This window comes from Oncorhynchus masou, chromosome 12 (assembly GCF_036934945.1).
Source record: "Oncorhynchus masou masou isolate Uvic2021 chromosome 12, UVic_Omas_1.1, whole genome shotgun sequence".
Lineage (NCBI taxonomy): Eukaryota > Metazoa > Chordata > Actinopteri > Salmoniformes > Salmonidae > Oncorhynchus > Oncorhynchus masou.
The window spans coordinates 35,656,726-35,675,398 of NC_088223.1; the positions used below are offsets into that span (position 1 = coordinate 35,656,726).

At 42.5% G+C, this 18,673-nt stretch overlaps 1 protein-coding gene across 2 annotated transcripts in view; it reads right to left on the reverse strand.

Moving 5' to 3' along the window:
* Positions 1 to 16,234: 16,234 nt before the first annotated feature.
* The window catches only part of LOC135549938 (ectonucleotide pyrophosphatase/phosphodiesterase family member 2-like), a 37,394-nt gene continuing 34,955 nt past the window's right edge, over positions 16,235 to 18,673 (reverse strand). For both annotated transcript variants that reach the window (XM_064980339.1, XM_064980338.1), the window contains one exon: positions 16,235 to 18,056. In XM_064980339.1, coding sequence (XP_064836411.1) covers positions 17,886 to 18,056 — 171 coding nt within the window. In that variant the 3' untranslated portion in view covers positions 16,235 to 17,885. The remainder of the gene's footprint in view (positions 18,057 to 18,673) is intronic.

Genomic DNA, 18,673 nt, shown 5'->3' on the forward strand with positions numbered 1-18,673 from the left:
CTAACAGAATCCTATTTTTCCTTTCACGACTCTGACGAGCCCGACACGAAAGATGCACTGTTTCCTCCGGAACAGGCCCCGATCCCCGTGATCTGCGTGAAGAAGAGGCAGAGAAAGAGGGGGCAAAGGTCGGGCTGCCTTCTGAGAATTCGTAGGTGATCGAGTAAACACCCACTTCCCTCCATTCTGCTAGCAAACTTGCAAACCTTGGACAATGAAATTGCTGAGTTACGCGGAAGATTAAACTACCAACGGGGCATCAAAAACTGTAACATCTTATGCTTCATGGAGTTGTGACTAAACGGCGACAACATCAACATACAGCTGGCCGGTTATACAATGTACTGGCAAGATAGAACAGCGGCGTCTGGTAAGACAAAGTGGTGGCGGTCTATGTATTTTTGTAAACAACAGCTGGTGCACGATATTTTTAACATATTTTTACCTTTATTTAACCAGGTAGGCTAGTTGAGAACAAGTTCTCATTTGCAACTGTGTCCTGGCCAAGATAAAGCAAAGCAGTGTGACACAGAGTTTTCATCTGTATTCTTTGTAGCTGTTTATATACCACCACAGACTTGAGGCTGGCACTAAGAAAGCATTGAATGAGCTGTATTCCGCCATAAGCAAACAAGAAAATGCTGACTGAGGCAGCGTTCCTAGTAGCCGGGTACTTTAATGCAGGGAAACTTAAATCAGTTTTACCAAATTTCTATCAGCATGTTACATGTGCAAACAGAGGAAAAATAACTCTGGACCACCTATACTCCAAACACAGTCACATACAAAGCTCTCTCTCGCCCTCCATTTGGCAAATCTGACCATAATTCTATCCTCCTGATTCCTGCTTACAAGCAGGAGGCACCAATGACTAGATCGATAAAAAAGTGGTCAGAGGAAGCAGATGCTACGCTACAGGACTGTTTTGCTAGCACAGACTGGAATATGTTCGGGGACTCTTCCAATGGCATTGAGTAGTACACCACATCAGTCATTTGCTTCATCAATAAGTGCATTGATGATGTCGTCCCCACAGTGACTGTACGTACATACCTCAACTAGAAGCCATGGATTAAGGGCAGCATCCGCACTGAGCTAAAACCTAGAGCTGACGCTTTCAAGGAGCGGGACTCTAACCCGGAAGCTTATAAGAAATCCTGATATGACCTCTGACGAACCATCAAACAGGCAAAGCGTCAGTACAAGGCTAAGATCGAATCGTACTACACTGGCTCTGACGCTCGTCGGATGTGGCAGGGCTTGCAAACCATTACAGACTACAAAGGGCCTACCAGACGAGCAAAACTACTTCTATGCTCGCTTCGAGGCAAATAACACTGAAACATTCATGAAAGCACCAGCTGTTCCAGAAGACTGTGTGATCACGTTCTCCGCAGCCGATGTGAGTAAGACCTTTAAACAGGTCAACATTCACAAGGCCACGGGGCCAGATGGATTACCAGGACGTGTACTGTGAGCATGCACTGACCAACTGGCAAGTGTCTTCACTTACATTTTCAACCTCTTCCTGTCCGAGTCTGTAATACATGTTTCAAGCAGACCACCATTGTCCCTGTGCCTTAACGGTAAGCTGCCTTAACGACTACTGACCCATAGCACTCACGTCTGTAGCCATGAAGTGCCTTGAAAAGCTGGTCATGACTCCAATCAACACCATCTTCCCAGAAACCCTAGACCCACTCCAATTTGCATACCACCCCAACAGATCCACAGATGATGCAATCGCCGTTGCACTCCACACTGCCCTTTCCCACCTGGACAAAAGGAACACCTATGTGAGAATGTTATTCATTGACTACAGCTCAGCATTTAACACCATAGCGCCCTCAAAGCTCATCAATAAGCTAAGGTCTCTGGGACGGAACATCTCCCTCTGCAACTGTATCCTGGACTTCCTGACGGACCATCCCCAGGCAGTTAGGGTAGGTAACAACAGATTCATCACTCTGATCCTGACTGCACGGCCAGGCACGACTCCAACACCATCATTCAATTTGCCGATGACGCTACAGTGGTAGGCCCGATCACCGACAACGATGAGACAGCCTATAGGGAGGAGGTCAGAGACCTGGCCATGTGGTGCTAGGACAACAACCTCTTCCTCAACCTAATCAAAACAAAGTAGAGGATTGTGGACAACAGGAAAAGAAGGACCGAGCATGCCCCCATTCTCATTTATTGGGCTGCAGTGGAGCAGTTTGAGAGCTTCAAGTTCCTTGGTGTCCACATAACCAACAAACTAACATGGTCCAAGCACACCAAGACAGTCGAGAAGAGGGCACGACAACACCTATTCCCCCTCAGGGGAATAGGGTCCTCAGATCTTCAAAATGTTCTACAGCTGCACCATTGTGCGCATCCTGACTGGTTGCATCACTGCCTGGTATGGCAACTGCTCGGCCTCCAACCGCAAAGCACTACAGAGGGTAATGCGAACAGCCCAGTACATCACTGGGGCCAAGCTTCCTGCCATTCAGACCTCTATCCAGGCTTCTAAACAGCTTCTACCCCCAAACCATAAGACTCCTGAACATCTAGTCAAATGACTACACAGGCTATTTTCAATGCCCCCCCCCCTCTGTTGTCATCTATGATTAGTCACTTTAATAACTCTACCTACATGTACATACTACCTCAACTAACCAGTGCCCTGCACATTGACTCTGTATCGGTACCCCCCTGTATATAGTCTCGCTATTGTTATTTCACCGCTGCTCTTTAATTACTTGTTCCTTTTATCTGTATTTTCTTTTAAACTGCATTGTTGGTTAGGGGCTCGTAAGTAAACATTTCACTGTAAGGTCTACACCTGTTGTATTCGGCGCATGTGACTAATACAGTTTGATTTGTTTTGAAAAGCAGCAGCTACTCTTGCTGGGGTCCACACTTAACATGAAATAATACAAAACATTAATAGACAAGAACAGCTCAAAGACAGAACTACATACATTTTATTTTAAATGCACACATAGCCTACGTATAAATGCATACACACAAACTATCTAGGTCAAATAGGGGGGAGGTGTTGTGCCGTGAGGTGTTGCTTTACTGTTTTTTGAAACCAGGTTTGCTGTTTATTTGTGCAATACAATATGAGATGGAACGGAGTTCCATGCAATAATGGCTCTATATAATACTGAATGCTTTCTTGAATTTGTTCTGGATTTGGGGACTGTGAAAAGACCCCTAGTGGCATGTCTGGTGGGGTAAGTGTGTGTATCAGAGCTGTGTGTATGTTGAATATGCAAACAATTTGGGTTTTCAACACATGAATGTTTCTTATAAAAAGAAGAAGTGATGCAGTCAGTCTCTCCACAACTCTTAGCCAAGAGAGACTGGCAGCATAGTACTTATATCATCCATCTGATTACAAAGAGAAGACATGTCGCTCTGTTCTGGGCCAGCTGCAGCTTAACTTTCCTTCAAATCAAAAATCAAATTTTATTTGTCACACACATGGTTAGCAGATGTTATTGCGAGTGTAGCGAAATGCTTATGGTTCTAGATCCGAAAGTGCAGAGGTATCTAACAGGTAATATCTAACAATTCCACAACAAAACCTAATATCTAACAAAACCTAATACACACAATCTAGTAAAGGAATGAGATGAAAATATATAAGTATCAAATATTTGGATGAGCAGTGACAGAGTGGCTGAGATGCAATAGATAGTATAGAATAGATAGTGTAGGATACAGTATATACATATGAGATGAGTAATGCGATGATCTTTTTTGCCTTACTGTGACATCGGGTGTTGTAGGTGTCCTGGAGGGCAGGTAGTTTGCCCCCGGTGATGCGTTGTGCAGACCGCACCACCCTCCAGATAGCCTTGCGGTTTATGGTGGTGCAGTTGCCGTACCTGGTGCTCTCAATTGTGCACCTGTAAAAGTTACTAAGGGTTTTCGGTGACAAGACACATTTTTTCAGCCTCTTGAGGTTGAAGAGGGGGTGTCACGCCTTCTTCACCACACTGTCTGTGGGCATGGACCATTTCCATTCGTCAGTGATATGTACACCGAGGAACTTAAAACTTTCTACTTCTCCACTGCTGTCCCGTCGATGTGGATAGGGGGGGGGGGGTGCGCCCTCTGCTGTTTCCTGAAGTCCACGATCATCTCTTTTGTTTTGCTGACATTGAGTGAGAGGTTATTTTCCTGACACCACACTCCAAGGACCCTCACCTCCTCCCTGTAGGCTGTCTCGTCGTTGTTGGTAATCAAGCCTTCCACTGTAGTGTTGTCTGCAAACTTGATGATTGAGTTGGAGGCGTGCATGGCCACACAGTCGTAGGTGAACAGGGAGTACAGGAGAGGGCTGAGAACACACCCTTGTGGGGCCCCAGTGTTTTGGATCAGCGGAGTGGAGATATAGTTCATGTCTAAATATGAAACTATTTGAGAAAAGATTAAATGTAATTTAAGCCTCCTAAATAAAATAATTGTTTCAAAAGTAAACTTGTGCTCAATCAGTTACCCCACCCACAGGAGCACAGACATTGGTTAGAAGGATGAAACACACCCCTTCTCCTCCCTAGTACAAAGCTCCCATAACAATCATTAACATATAGTTCCAGAAATGTGAGGACTACTGTCCTAATGTTTAGAGGGGTGAATTTCAACGTGCAGGTGATGATCACCATGCTGGAATGGTGAATTTCAACAACACTAGCCAGAATACAGCACAAGTTGATTTTGGTAACTTGGTATGAACTTAGAACTATTATTCACCAAAGAAGAAGTGATACAACACTACAACACTCTACAACACTATGACCAGAAAGATTCTTCAAAGGACAATGGCAGTCTCTCAGAAGACAGCAGCTCTATGAACACTCTTCCTTGGTGCCCCAGGTTACTAATGAGTTAATTGTTTCATAGTTTAATTCAATCACGTAATCAATTAAACAGTAGGTAATCAATTTGACAAAATAGCCTGTCATCCCATTTAATTATAGTCAGAGACACAACAGTACTATGGTGTTGAATACTGAGCTGTAGTCCATGAACAGCATTCTTACATAGGTATTCGTCTTGTCCAGATGGGATAGGGCAGGGTGCAGTGTGATGGCGAGTGCATCGTCGGTAGACCTATTGGGGCGGTAGGCAAATTGGAGTGGGTCTAAGATAACAGGTAGGCTGGAGGTGATATGATCCTTGACTAGTCTCTCAAACCACTTCATGATGACAGAAGTGAGTTGTGGGGTGCTTTGCTGCAGGAGGGACTGGTTCACCTCACAAAATAGATGGCATCATAGGAATTAAAATTACATGGATATATTGAAGCAACATCTCAAGACATCAAGCTTGGTCACAAATGGGACTTCCAAATGGACAATGGCCCCAAGCATACTTCCAAAAGTTGTAGCAAAATGGTATAAGGACAACAAAGTCAAGGTATTGGAGTGGCCATTACATTGTCCCGACCTCAATCCTAGAGAACATTTGTGGGCAGGATTTGTGAAAAACTGAGTTTAAATGTATTTGGCTAAGGTGTATGTTAACTTCCGACTTCAACTGTATCTTCACACACACTATTATTATGTCTACTGTATTGCTGTCACATTCCTGATCATTAGTGACTGTAGTTGACTTATGAGAAATGAGATTTGGCAAGACGAAATATAACTTTCGGCTCAACAGCCATCAGATCGGCCTCCCGGGTGGATGTTGAGACTCTGGGTTCGCGCTCAGGCTCTGTCGTAACCGGCCGCGACCGGGAGGTCCATGGGGCGACGCACAATTGGCCTAGCGTTGTCTGGGTTAGGGAGGGCTTGGCCGGTAGGGATATCCTTGTCTCATCGCGCACCAGCAACTCCTGTGGCGGGCCGGGCGCAGTGCGCGCTAACCAAGGTTGCCAGGTGCCACGACCCATCTTCAATGCTCTTACTGAGGGAAGGATGTTGTTGGCCAAGATCTCGCAATACATGGCCCCATACATCCTCCCCTCAATACAGTGCAGTCGTCCTGTCCCCTTTGCAGAAGAGCATCCCCAAAGAATGATGTTTCCACCTCCATGCTTCACGGTTGTGATGGTGTTCTTGGGGTTGTACTCATCCTTCTTCTTCCCCCAAACACGGTGAGTGGAGTTTAGACCAAAAAGCTCTATTTTTGTCTCATCAGACTACATGACCTTCTCCCATTCCTCCTCTGGATCATCCAGATGGTCATTGGCAAACTTCAGACGGGCCTGGACATGCGCTGGCTTGAGCAGGGGAACCTTGCGTACCCTGCAGGATTTTAATCCATGACGGCGTAGTGTGTTACTAATGGTTTTCTTTGAGACTGTGGTCCCAGCACTCTTCAGGTCATTGACCAGGTCCTGACGTGTAGTTCTGGGCTGATCCCTCACCTTCCTCATGATCATTGATGCCCTATGAGGGGAGATCTTGCATGGAGCCCCAGACCGAGGGTGATTGACCGTCATCTTGAACCTCTTCCATTTTCTAATAATTGCGCCAACAGTTGTTGCCTTCTCACCAAGCTGCTTTCCTATTGTCCTGTAGCCCATCCCAGCCTTGTGCAAGTCTACAATTTAACCCTGATGTCCTTACACAGCCTTCTGGCCTTGGCCTTTGTGGAGATGTTAGAGTCTGTTTGATGAAGTGTGTGGACAGGTGTCTTTTATACAGGTAACGAGTTCAAACAAGTGCAGTTAATACAGGTAATGAGTGGAGAACAGGGGGGATTCTTAAAGAAAAGCTAACATGTCTGTGAGAGCCGGAATTCTTACTGGTTGGTAGGTGATCAAATACTTATGTCATGCAATAAAATGAAAAATAATTACTTAAAAATCATACAATGTGATTTTCTGGATTCTTGTTTTAGATTCCGTCTCTCACAGTTGAAGTGTACCTATGATAAAAAATTACAGACCTCTACATGCTTGGTAAGTAGGAAACACTGCCGATTTTGCAGGTTATCAAATACTTGTTCTCCCCACTGAACACAATCCATGTCTCAATTGTCTCAAGGCTTAAAAATCCTTCTTTAACATGTCTCCTCCCCTTCATCTACACTGATTGAAGTGGATTTAACAAGTGACATCAATAAGGGATCATAGCTTTCACCTGGATTCACCTGTCAGTCTGTCATGGAAAGAGTTCTTAATGTTTTGTACACTCACTGTATATACATATATTATACAAAACATTTCCATCATAATTATCAAATGCCTTTATCAATATAGGTATATTTCAAAAGATCATTCATTTCAAGGCTTTCTGTGAATGGCAGCTGTTGGGCGAGTCTTTATTCTTAGAAGTTCCGGAATAGGTGTTACCGTGATAGAAATCCAGTCCTGTGATCCACTCTACATCATCTCTGACAAGTGATTGGTGGAACCACAGGTGGTGTTCAACCCGTAGAGATGCCGTGTCACCATTCTATGGAAGTATAAGAATAGATCAGTGACACAGACCCTAATTATGACTACAGAGGTGTTGACACAACAAGACTGAGGTACAGACAATAACAATACGAGTACAGACTAAACAAGTTATGAACCAGGGGATTTCCACCAAAATATCACCGGCCTAAATCTAATCCAATCTGCAGTACAGACTAAACACAATCCACATCAAGGTGTGAACCAGGGGTTTCCACCAAAATTGTTGACAAGTGTTGGGAAAGGGTCATGCAAAAGGTGATTCTGTCTTCAAAACACATTAAAATATAGGTGTTTTCTCAATGTTATAACACTTTTTTTGTATTTCCCTATGTGTTTGTCAGTGGTAGGGGAGAGTACAGAATCATTCCAAAACTCTCTGTACTTTCAATTCTTAGACCTGTACAGTTTCTTGTATTTTGCTGTTGTTTTTACAAATAAATAGTCCAGTGCTTTGGAAGTGATATGGTTGCTTTACAATACAGCTCTCTGAGTCGTCTGCTTTGTGTGGTATCATGAAGGAAATGGTCTGTAGCTCATTGTTACAGCTGCTCACTGGTTGCCTTACAGCTCTTGAGCACAGATTAATGGGTTGGGATTGGAATCTGTGTACCTGTTACAAACCTTAATGAAAGCAATAAATAAAACAAGGGTTAAGACTGAACAATCTGACTTCACTGCAATCCTCTATGCCCCACTCAAAGCGCTCTGCGACACTACGTGTTTCATGATTCCCTTTTGTGAGATTTCTAAGATTTTCTTGTATGACAGAAAAAAGCTCACATACAGTGCATACGGAAAGTATTCAGACCCCTTCACTTTTTTCCACATTTTGTTACATTACAGCCTTAATCTAAAATGGATTCAATTGTTTTTCCCCCCTCATCAATCTACAGACAATACCCCATAATGACAAAGCAAAAAAAGGTTATTATAAATTCACATTTACATAAATATTCAGACTCTTTACTCAGTACTTTGTTGAAGCACCTTTGCCAGCGATTATAGCCTCAAGTCTTGAGTATGACGCTACAAGCTTGGCACACCTATATTTGGGGAGTTTCTACAATTCTTCTCTGCAGATCCTCTCAAGCTCTGTCAGGTTGGATGGGGAGCGTCGCTGCACAGCTAATTTAAGGTGTCTCCAGAGATATTCGATCGAGTGCAAGTCCTTACTCTGGCTGGGCCATTCAAGGAAATTCAGAGGCTTGTCCCGAAGCCACTCCTGCGTTGTCTTGGCTGTGTGCTTAGGGTCGTTGTCATGTTGGAAGGTGAATCTTTGCCCCAGTCTGAGGTCCGTGCACTCTGGAGTAGGTTTTCATCAAGGATCTCTCTGTACTTTGCTCTGTTCATATTTCCCACAATCTGACTAGTCTCCCAGTTTCCTCCAGATGTGACGCTTGGAAATCAGGCCAAATAGTTGAAACCAATCTTGGTTTCATTTGACCAGAGAATCTTGTTTGTCATGGTCTGAGAGTCCTTTAGGTGTCTTTTGGCAAACTACAACCTGGCTGTCATGTGCCTTTTAATGAGGTGTGGCTTCCGTCTGGCCGCGCTACCATAAAGGCCTGGTTGGTGGTGTACTGCAGAGATGTTTGTACTTCTGGAATCTCCACAGAGGAATTTTGGAGCTCTGTCAGAGTGACCATCAGGTTTTTGGTCACCTCCCAGACCAAGGCTCTTCTCCCCAGACCAAGGCTCTACTTGTTCAGTTTGGCTGGGCAGCCAGCTCTAGGAAGAGCCTTGGTGGTTCCAAACTTCTTCCATTTAAGAATGATGGAGGCCACTGTTGCTGTAAGGTTTTTGAACCAGGGGTATCTCAATAGTCTGAAGTCGCTTCCTCACACCTCTTCTGCTTCCCTTCATATGTACTGATCAGAGAACACAGGGAAGGGGAAAGCAATATGGTGGGCGGCAACCGGTTGTTTGCCTTCTCTTGTCAAGTTATTTCAGTTTATTCCAGATTAATTCACTTCAGACTATTGAGATGCATCCTGGTTGTTTTCCTATTGACGTTACCCCTCCACTGACGGCACCAAAGCTGTGCCCCGACGTGCTTGGCTCCTTGAGGTACAACATGAAGAATTCTGGCCTGCAGAGACAACAATTGTTATACACCATAACATTATACACAATGCACTTTAGGCTTGAATGTTACAGGGAAATCTCTGATTAGCAAGCCAATGAATGCATGCTAGTAGCTGGGATGCCTCTCTTTTAAAGTGCAACTTAGAGTGGTGTTCTTTTGTGAACTACAGTAACACATGTAAATGCCTTACACTATATATATACACTGAACGAAAATATAAATGCAACATACAACAATTTCAAAGATTTGACTGAGTTACAGTTCACATGAGGAAATTAGTGAATAGAAATAAATTCATCAGGCCCTAATCTATGGATTTCACATGACTGGGCAGGGATACAGCCATGGAAGGGCATACCCCTTGGGAGTCAGGCCCACCCACTGGGGAGCCAAGCCAGGCCAATCAAAATTATTTTTTCCTCACAAAAGGGCTTTATTACTGTCAAGACCCGGTTACGAACCTGGGTCTCCGGAGTGAGAAACAGTCACTTAACCAACTGAGCCACGAATAGTCAGCAGAACCCAGAAGATGAGGCAGACACAGCAGTACTTAAGACGGTGTATTTAATAAAGTAAAAAGGAGAAGTCCTTCAATACAAAAAATGGCAAATCCAAAAGGTGGTAGGAATAGCACAAAAAAGCCTCAAGAGATACTCAAAATCAAAAACAGAATTCCACAAGAGCATCCACCGGAATCGACAAGAATACACAGAACACTAAGGCTGGGTGCTAACATACAAACACAGAGCACAGAACTGAGGGAAACTAAGGGTTTAAATACAATCAGGGGAAACGAGGCACAGGTGCAAATAATAATGGGGAACAAGGGAAAAAACACGAGGTCAAAAAGCACAATGGGGCATCTAGTGACCAAAACAGGGAACAACCCTGGCCAAATCCTGACAATTACAGACAGAAATATTCCTCAGTACTCCCCCCGCAGGCGAAGAAGCCGGATGTGGAGGTCCTGGGGTGGCATGGTTACACGTGGTCTGCGGTTGTGAGGCTGGTTGTACTTAATGCCAAATTCTCTAAAACAACGTTGGAGGCGACTTGACAGAGAAAGTAACATTACATTCTCTGGCAACAGCTCTGGTGGACATTCCTGCAGTCAGCAAGCCAATTGCTTGCTCCGTCAAAGGAGAAATGCTCACTAACAGGGATGTAAACAAATTTGTGCACCAAATTTGGGAGAAATACACATTTTGTACGTACTGTAAATCAACAGTCAGGGAGTCAGGGATATAATCAAACAGTCAGGGAGTCAGGAAGTCAGGGATATAATCAAACAGTCAGGGAGTCAGGGATATAATCAAACAGTCAGGGAGTCAGGAAGTCAGGGATATAATCAAACAGTCAGGGAGTCAGGGATATAATCAAAGTCAGGGAGTCAGGGATATAATCAAACAGTCAGGGAGTCAGGGATATAATCAAACAGTCAGGGAGTCAGGGATATAATCAAACAGTCAGGGAGTCAGGGATATAATCAAACAGTCAGGGAGTCAGGGATATAATCAAACAGTCAGGGAGTCAGGGATATAATCAATAGTCAGGGAGTCAGGGATATAATCAAACAGTCAGGGAGACAGGGATATAATCAAACAGTCAGGGAGACAGGGATATAATCAAACAGTCAGGGAGTCAGGGATATAATCAGACAGTGTACCAGGGATATAATCGGATGAGGAGATAGTGGAGGAGGGAGTGAGTTTTAAAGGACACATCCATGTCACAGAAATATCACTAAGAAAAAATAGCACTCAGACACAGTGAACTGAAAAAGACTGTCACGGTTTTCTATAGGTGATAGAGAGTCAGACCAATGCGGTGTGGCTATTGCGATCCATGTTTAATAAAACTGAAAACACGAATCAATACAAAAAAAACAATACACGAAAACCTAAACAGCCTAATACTGGTGCAAACTAACACACGACAGCCATAAGGACAGGAACCAGAACAATCACCCACAAAACCCAACACCAAACAGGCTACCTAAATATGGTTCCCAATCAGAGACAATGACTAACACATGCCTCTGATTGAGAACCATATCAGGCCAAACAGACAAACTAGACACACAACATAGAATGCCCACTCAGATCACACCCTGGCCGAACAAAACATATAAACATACAAAGCAAAATATGGTCAGGGTGTGACAAAGACAAAGAGAATATGTAGTATATCGGGTTTTGTTATCACTACTGGATTAGGCTACTGTTTCCATTATGCTTTGAAAGAAAAAAGTTAATTCAGTCTTTACACTTATCTAACATACAGAGACTCAAAGTTTTCTTTAAGTTCGAAAGTCAGTGGTTATGAACTATTTATAGGCTCTTATCCTTTAATACCCATCATTGTCTTATCTTTCTAAGATCTTATATAGTCATGCTGGACAATCAGTAGTTGCTACATGTACTTGTTTTAAAGTATAAATGAAGGATATGTACCTATTGATTCTGAAAGAATGTAACTTACAGTATAGATTCCTCATGCACTGAGTTCAACTGTTGTACCCCATCATAACCCAAAATATAAGCTTGTTTTGCGCCAATGTTTGTAAACAAACACTGTAGCCTCAAAACATCATTAAAACTATAATTCATATCAGGTGAGATCTGGACAGGTTCCCAAAGCTGTCAATTGATATCTTGCATTTTACCAGGGCAGAAACATGAGGTCCTCTCTTCTGACAATAAGTTACTTCCTCTCTCTCACGGCCTTCCAGAGTTCACTGTTGTGGTGATTCCTCTGATAATGTGTGTGTAGCAGTACCCTGTGTAGGCTGTGAACTGGACAGCTCTCAAGTACAGTATAGAGATAAGCAAGGAGTTGCAGAGAAGGAAAACTATTGTCATAAGTGCATCCAACATCCAGCTTCTTTTGAATGTTTCACTAATGGAAATGGCGTATAATGAGATATGGGTAACACTAATGTCAGGAATTGTGAAAAACTGAGTTTAAATGTATTTGGCTAAGGTTTATGTAAACCTCCGACTTGAACTGTATGTCTTATGATCATCTCATAGTAATCCTAACTATACTGAACAAAAATATAAACACAACATGTAACGTGTTGGTCCCATGTTTCATGATCTAAAATAAAAGATCCCATTAATGTCACATACAGCGGGGCAAAAAAGTATTTAGTCAGCCACCAATTGTGTAAGTTCTCCCACTTAATTAAAAAGATGAGAGAGGCCTGTAATTTTCATCATAGGTACACTTCAACTATGACAGACAAAATGAGAGAAAAAAAATCCAGAAAATCCCATTGTGGGATTTTTAATGAATTTATTTGCAAATTATGGTGGAAAATAAGTATTTGGTCAATAACAAAAGTTTATCTCAATACTTTGTTATATCCCCTTTCTTGGCAATGACAGGGGTCAAACATTTTCTGTAAGTCTTCACAAGGTTTTGACACACTGTTGCTGGTAGTTTGGCCCATTCCTCCATGCAGATCTCCTCTAGAGCAGTGATGTTTTGGGGCTGTTGCTGGGCAATACGGACTTTCAACTCCTAGGCCACTCCAGGACCTTGAAATGCTTCTTACGAAGACACTCCTTCGTTGCCCGGGCGGTGTGTTTGGGATCATTGTCATGCTGAAAGACCCAGCCACGTTTCATCTTCAATGCCCTTGCTGATGGTAGGCTTTGATACTTTGGTCCCAGCTCTCTGCAGGTCATTCACTAGATCCCCCTGTGTGGTTCTGGGATTTTTGCTCACCGTTCTTGTGATCATTTTGACTCCATGGGGTGAGATCTTGCGTGGAGCCCTAGATCGAGGGAGATTATCAGTGGTCTTGTATGTCTTCCATTTCCTAATAATTGCTCCCACAGTTGATTTCTTCAAACCAAGCTGCTTACCTATTGCAGATTCAGTCTTCCCAGCCTGGTGCAGGTCTACAATTTTGTTTCTGGTGTCCTTTGACAGCTCTTTGGTCTTGGCCATAGTGGAGTTTGGAGTGTGACTGTTTGAGGTTGTGGACAGGTGTCTTTTATACTGATAACAAGTTCGGACAGGTGTCTTTTATACTGATAACAAGTTCAAACAGGTTATATTAATACAGGTAACGAGTGGAGGACAGAGGAGCCTCTTAAAGAAGAAGTTACAGGTCTGTGAGAGCCAGATATCTTGCTTGTTTGTAGTTGACCAAATACTTATTTCCACTATAATTTGCAAATAAATTCATTAAAAATCCTACAATGTGATTTTCTGGATTTTTTTCCTCATTTTGTCTGTCATAGTTGAAGTGTACCTATGATGAAAATTATGATGAAATTTACTTTTTTGCCCCACTGTATATATATTTTTTATTTCAACTTTATTTAACCAGGTAGGCCAATTGAGAACAAGTTCTCATTTACAACTGCGACCTGGCCAATATAAAGCAAAGCAGTACGACAAATACAACAATACAGAGTTACACATGGGATAAACAAATGTACGGTCAATATCACAATAAAAAATCTGTATACAGTGTGTGCAAATGAAGTAAGGAGGTAAGGCAATAAATAGGCCAATAGTGGCGGGGGTAATTACAATTGAGCAATTTACACTGGAATTATATTTGTGCAGATGAGGATGTGGAAGTAGAAATACTGGTGTGCAAAAGAGCAGAAAAACAAAAATAAATATGGGGATGAGGTAGGTAGTTGGTTGGATGGGATATTTACAGATGGGCTGTTGATAAGAAAATTATGATCTCAGGGTACATAACCCAATTTAATTATATTACTCTCAGTCTGAAAACCAGAATTTGTAAGATCCTGGTCAAATGTTTCAGGGCAGAATATTCAAATCATCCAATTAACAGATAATTATCAACTAACAGCTGTGTACAGCTGCAGCGATCAGTAAGCTGCTCTGACAGCTGACGCTTAAAGTTAGTGAGGGAGATATGTCTCCAACTTCAGTGATTTTTGCAATTAGTTCTAGTCATAGGCAGCAGAGAACTGGAAGGAAAGGCGGCCAAAGGGGGTGTTGGCTTTGGGGATGACCAGTGAAATATACCTGCTGGAGCGCGTGCTACGGGTGGGTGTTGCTATGGTGAACAGTGAGCTGAGATAAGGGGGAGCTTTACCTTGCAAAGACTTATAGGTGACCTGGAGCCATTGGGTTTTGCTACGAATATGTAGTAAGGACCAGCCAAAGAGCATACAGGTCGCAATGGTGGGTAGTATATGGGGCTTTGGTGACAAAATTGATGGCACTGTGATAGACCGCATCCAATTTGCTGAGTAGAGTGTTGGAGGCTACTTTGTAAATGACATCGCCGAAGTCAAGGATCGGTAGGATAGTCAGTTTTACGATGGGTATGTTTGACAGCATGAATGAAGGATGCTTTGTTGTGAAATAGGGAGCTGATTCTAGATTTAACTTTGGATTGGAGATGCTTAACGTGAGTCTGGAAGGAGAGTTTACAGTCTAGCCAGACACCTAGGTGTTTAGAGTTGTCCACATATTCTAAGTCAGAACCGTCCAAAGTAGTGATGCTAGTCGGGCAGGCAGGTGCGGGCAGCGATCGGTTGAAGAGCATGCATTTGGTTTTTACTAGCATTTAAGAGCAGTTGAAGGCCATGGAAGGAGTGTTGTATGGCATTGAAGCTCGTCTGAAGGTTAATTAACACAGTGTCCAAAGAGGGGCCAGAAGTATACAGAATGGTATCGTCTGCGTAGAGGTGGATCAGAGAATCACCAACAGCAAGATCGACATCATTGATGTACACAGAGAAAAGAGTCGGCACGAGAATTGAACCCTGTGGCACCCCCATAGAGACTGCTAGATGTCCAGACAACAGGCCCTCCGATTTGACAACCAAGGCTGTTGAGTCTGCCGATAAGAATACGGTGATTGACAGAGTCAAAAGCCTTGGCCAGTTCAATGAAGACGGCTGCGCAGTACTATCTTTTATCGATGGTGGTTATGATATCGTTTAGGACCTTGAGCGTGGCTGAGGTGCACCCATGACCAGCTCGGAAACCAGATTGCATAGCGAAGAAGGTACGATGGGATTCGAAATGGTCGGTGATCTGTTTGGTCATTTGGCTTTCGAAGACTTCAGAAAGGCAGGGCAGGATGAATATAGGTCTGTAACAGTTTGGGTCGAGAGTGTCTCCCCCTTTGAAGAGGGGGGTGACCGCGGCCCTGACTCCCTGACTGTTTGATAGCATTTTGTGGAAAACAATCCAGACATTACCGGACGGGCCTGAGTGCTTTATACAATAAAAAGGGCCACACTTTGACACCCGGCGAACTAGTGTCGATATCATCCACAAATTAATTTATGAACCAGGACTACCACGATTTACTGGCACCAAATACAAAGCCTAACAGCTCTTTGAAGGAAATCAACACTTCCACTGAAGGAGGGAACGGCGCTTCGTACATTCTCTGGACTTTGCAAAGCCAGTCATCTAAATCTGAAATAACAACCACCCAGATTTTAGTGGGTACCTTGCACAATCATTTCTCATGGATAAACAGCCAATTATAAACAGCCCTGAATACTAATTACATTGGTAACCAGTTTATAATAGCAATAAAGCACGAGGGGGTGTGGTATATTAGCCATATACCACACCCCCAAGGTTCAAATATTGACAAGATGGTGCTCTCAAATGTCTCTATACACAACATAAGTTCTGAACAATTTTTGGCATGCCAGGCTTCCTACTGTATAACCAGTTATTTTAATTTCATGGTTATTGAATCAAAAAAAATGCTCATCTGCAACATTATAAGAATTTATTCTGATCAGAACCTTGCCACATGTTAATAATACACCATTTAGAAGGTAAAAACATAACCAGATACCATCAACATAACATCTGAGGCCATCAATGGAGGTTGTATTAAGTGACATGAAAATGTTTGTTATTTGTGCTGAATCTGTAGGACTTTCAATGAGTCAAGTGTTCTGCAAGCAGGGCAGTTATCAGTAGTAGATTTAGTACAGTACGCTCAAAGCCAAACAGCCAAACACTGCACTTGACTCCACTGTCATAAACATCATATACCAGTTGCTAAAGTTACGTTATAACACAGTTATAAGAGCACTTTTAACACCCATAATACCAATGCACACCACTAGCCTGTTAGCTAACCTGAACAACACTTTATGTCACCAATAAAGTATTACAGAAAATTGTCATTGGTGTCTCGACTGTTTTTAACATTTGCTATGTCATCCTTATGTAAACCTTATGTAAGTGTAGGAGGTGGCAATAAAGTCTTCACACCAATTACAAAGACACGTCAGGCTATAGTAGATCATCACTCTGCAGTATTAATATATATGACCAGTGGTGTAAAGTACTTAAGTAAAAATACTTCAAATTACTACTTAAGTCATTTTTTAGGGTACCTGTGCTTTAATTCACTATTAATATTTTTGACAACTTTTATTCTTTCTTCACTACAATCCTAAAGAAAATAATGTACTTTTTTACTCCATATATTTTCCCTGACACCCAAAAGTACTGCTTGCATTTTGAATACTTAGCAGGACAGGAAAATGGTCAAATTCACGCACTTATCAAGAGAACGTCCCTGGTCATCCCTACTGCCTCCGATCTGGAGTACTCACTAATCATACATGCTTAATTTGTAAATGATGTCTGAGTGTTGGTGTACCCCTAGCTCTCCATAAATTTTAAAAACAAGAAAATGGTGCCATCTGGTTTGCTTAATATAAAGAATTTGAAATGATTTATACTTTTACTTTTGATACTTAAGTATATTTTAACAATTATTTAAAACCAAATACTTTTAGACTTTTACTCAAGTAGTATTTCACTAGGGGACTTTCAATTTTCTATTAAAGATAACTTTACTTTTACTCAAGTATGACAATTGGGTACTTTTTCCACCACTGGATATGACATCATCTTCCTGCAACCGAAAGCTTCCATTAACCTAATCCAACCCATTCCTCCACTTCCCCAAACAAACACTTAATTCACAACACAACACTTTCTCTCAAACCATACACAACAAAAGTCTAACTCCACTCCTATTTCGAACACAAGAGCTCTCTTGATTAGTGTGACAAAGTGGCAGCATTACTATCCTCTACATAATAAATATGACAAATACTATAAAAAATATACACCTAAGGATCAGACATGTACTGGTGAGAGAGATAGGGAAAGAGAAAGAGAGAGACCCCACTGGGCACACACGGTTTGAATCAAAGTTGTTTTTCACGTAATTTCAATGAAATTACGTTGAACCAACGTGAAATAGACATTGAATTTGCATCTGTGCCCAGTGGGACAAAGAGGGGAGAGACAAAGAGTGGAAGTGAAACACAGTATGACATTTGAGAAGAAAGAGAAAGCGATAGAGATACAGTGAGAGTGAGTTTGTGTGTGTCTGTTTTAGGTGTCACTCTCGAAGGTGTGCAGGTAGGTCTTGAGGGAGAGGGTCTGGGTGTAGTTCAGGGTGGTGGAGCGGTACATGTCCAGCCCTGTGAGGATCTCCACGTCTCTGACCCGCGCTGTGTGCAACTTCAGCAGCTCCTCCACCCACTGCGACTCGTCCTCTGAGCTCTGCAGGACCACCACAAGACGAGATGAACATATTTGTATGTGTGTTACATATAAATCATATGTCATTTGGGCATTATCAGCTGGCTCATTCAATCTCTGTATTATTTATAGAAAGCATTTCAAAAGACTACACACAGCGTTACAAGGTCATCAATATTGATAGAGCGGAAATTACAATGACGTTACCAGAAAAAAACAGAGCTGCATCGATAGGAAACCCACTATATGACTGTCACAAGTAGGGCTGTTGCAGTGACGGTATTATCACCACACCGGCGGGTCACGAGTCATGAAGGCAGTCAAATTCCACATGGCCGTTTAGTCACTGTATTTAGTCTTCTCCAAACTCTGATGCTGCTGCTGGTCGTTAGTAGCCTACTAAACTTGCTAACTGTCTGGTACTCAGCACTCTATTGTCCCTGTAATCACTCTGACATCAATGCAAATGTTTTCGAAAATTTAATCAAACACTTCATGGGAGCCCATGAGCTCATGTTGTGCAACTTTTCTATAGGCTATACAATTGCGGAAGAAAACAGAGTGATGGACGCAAAATAAAAGAGGAGGATCTCATCAGCATTCTATAGGCTAGACCTACTATATTTATTTCTCAACTT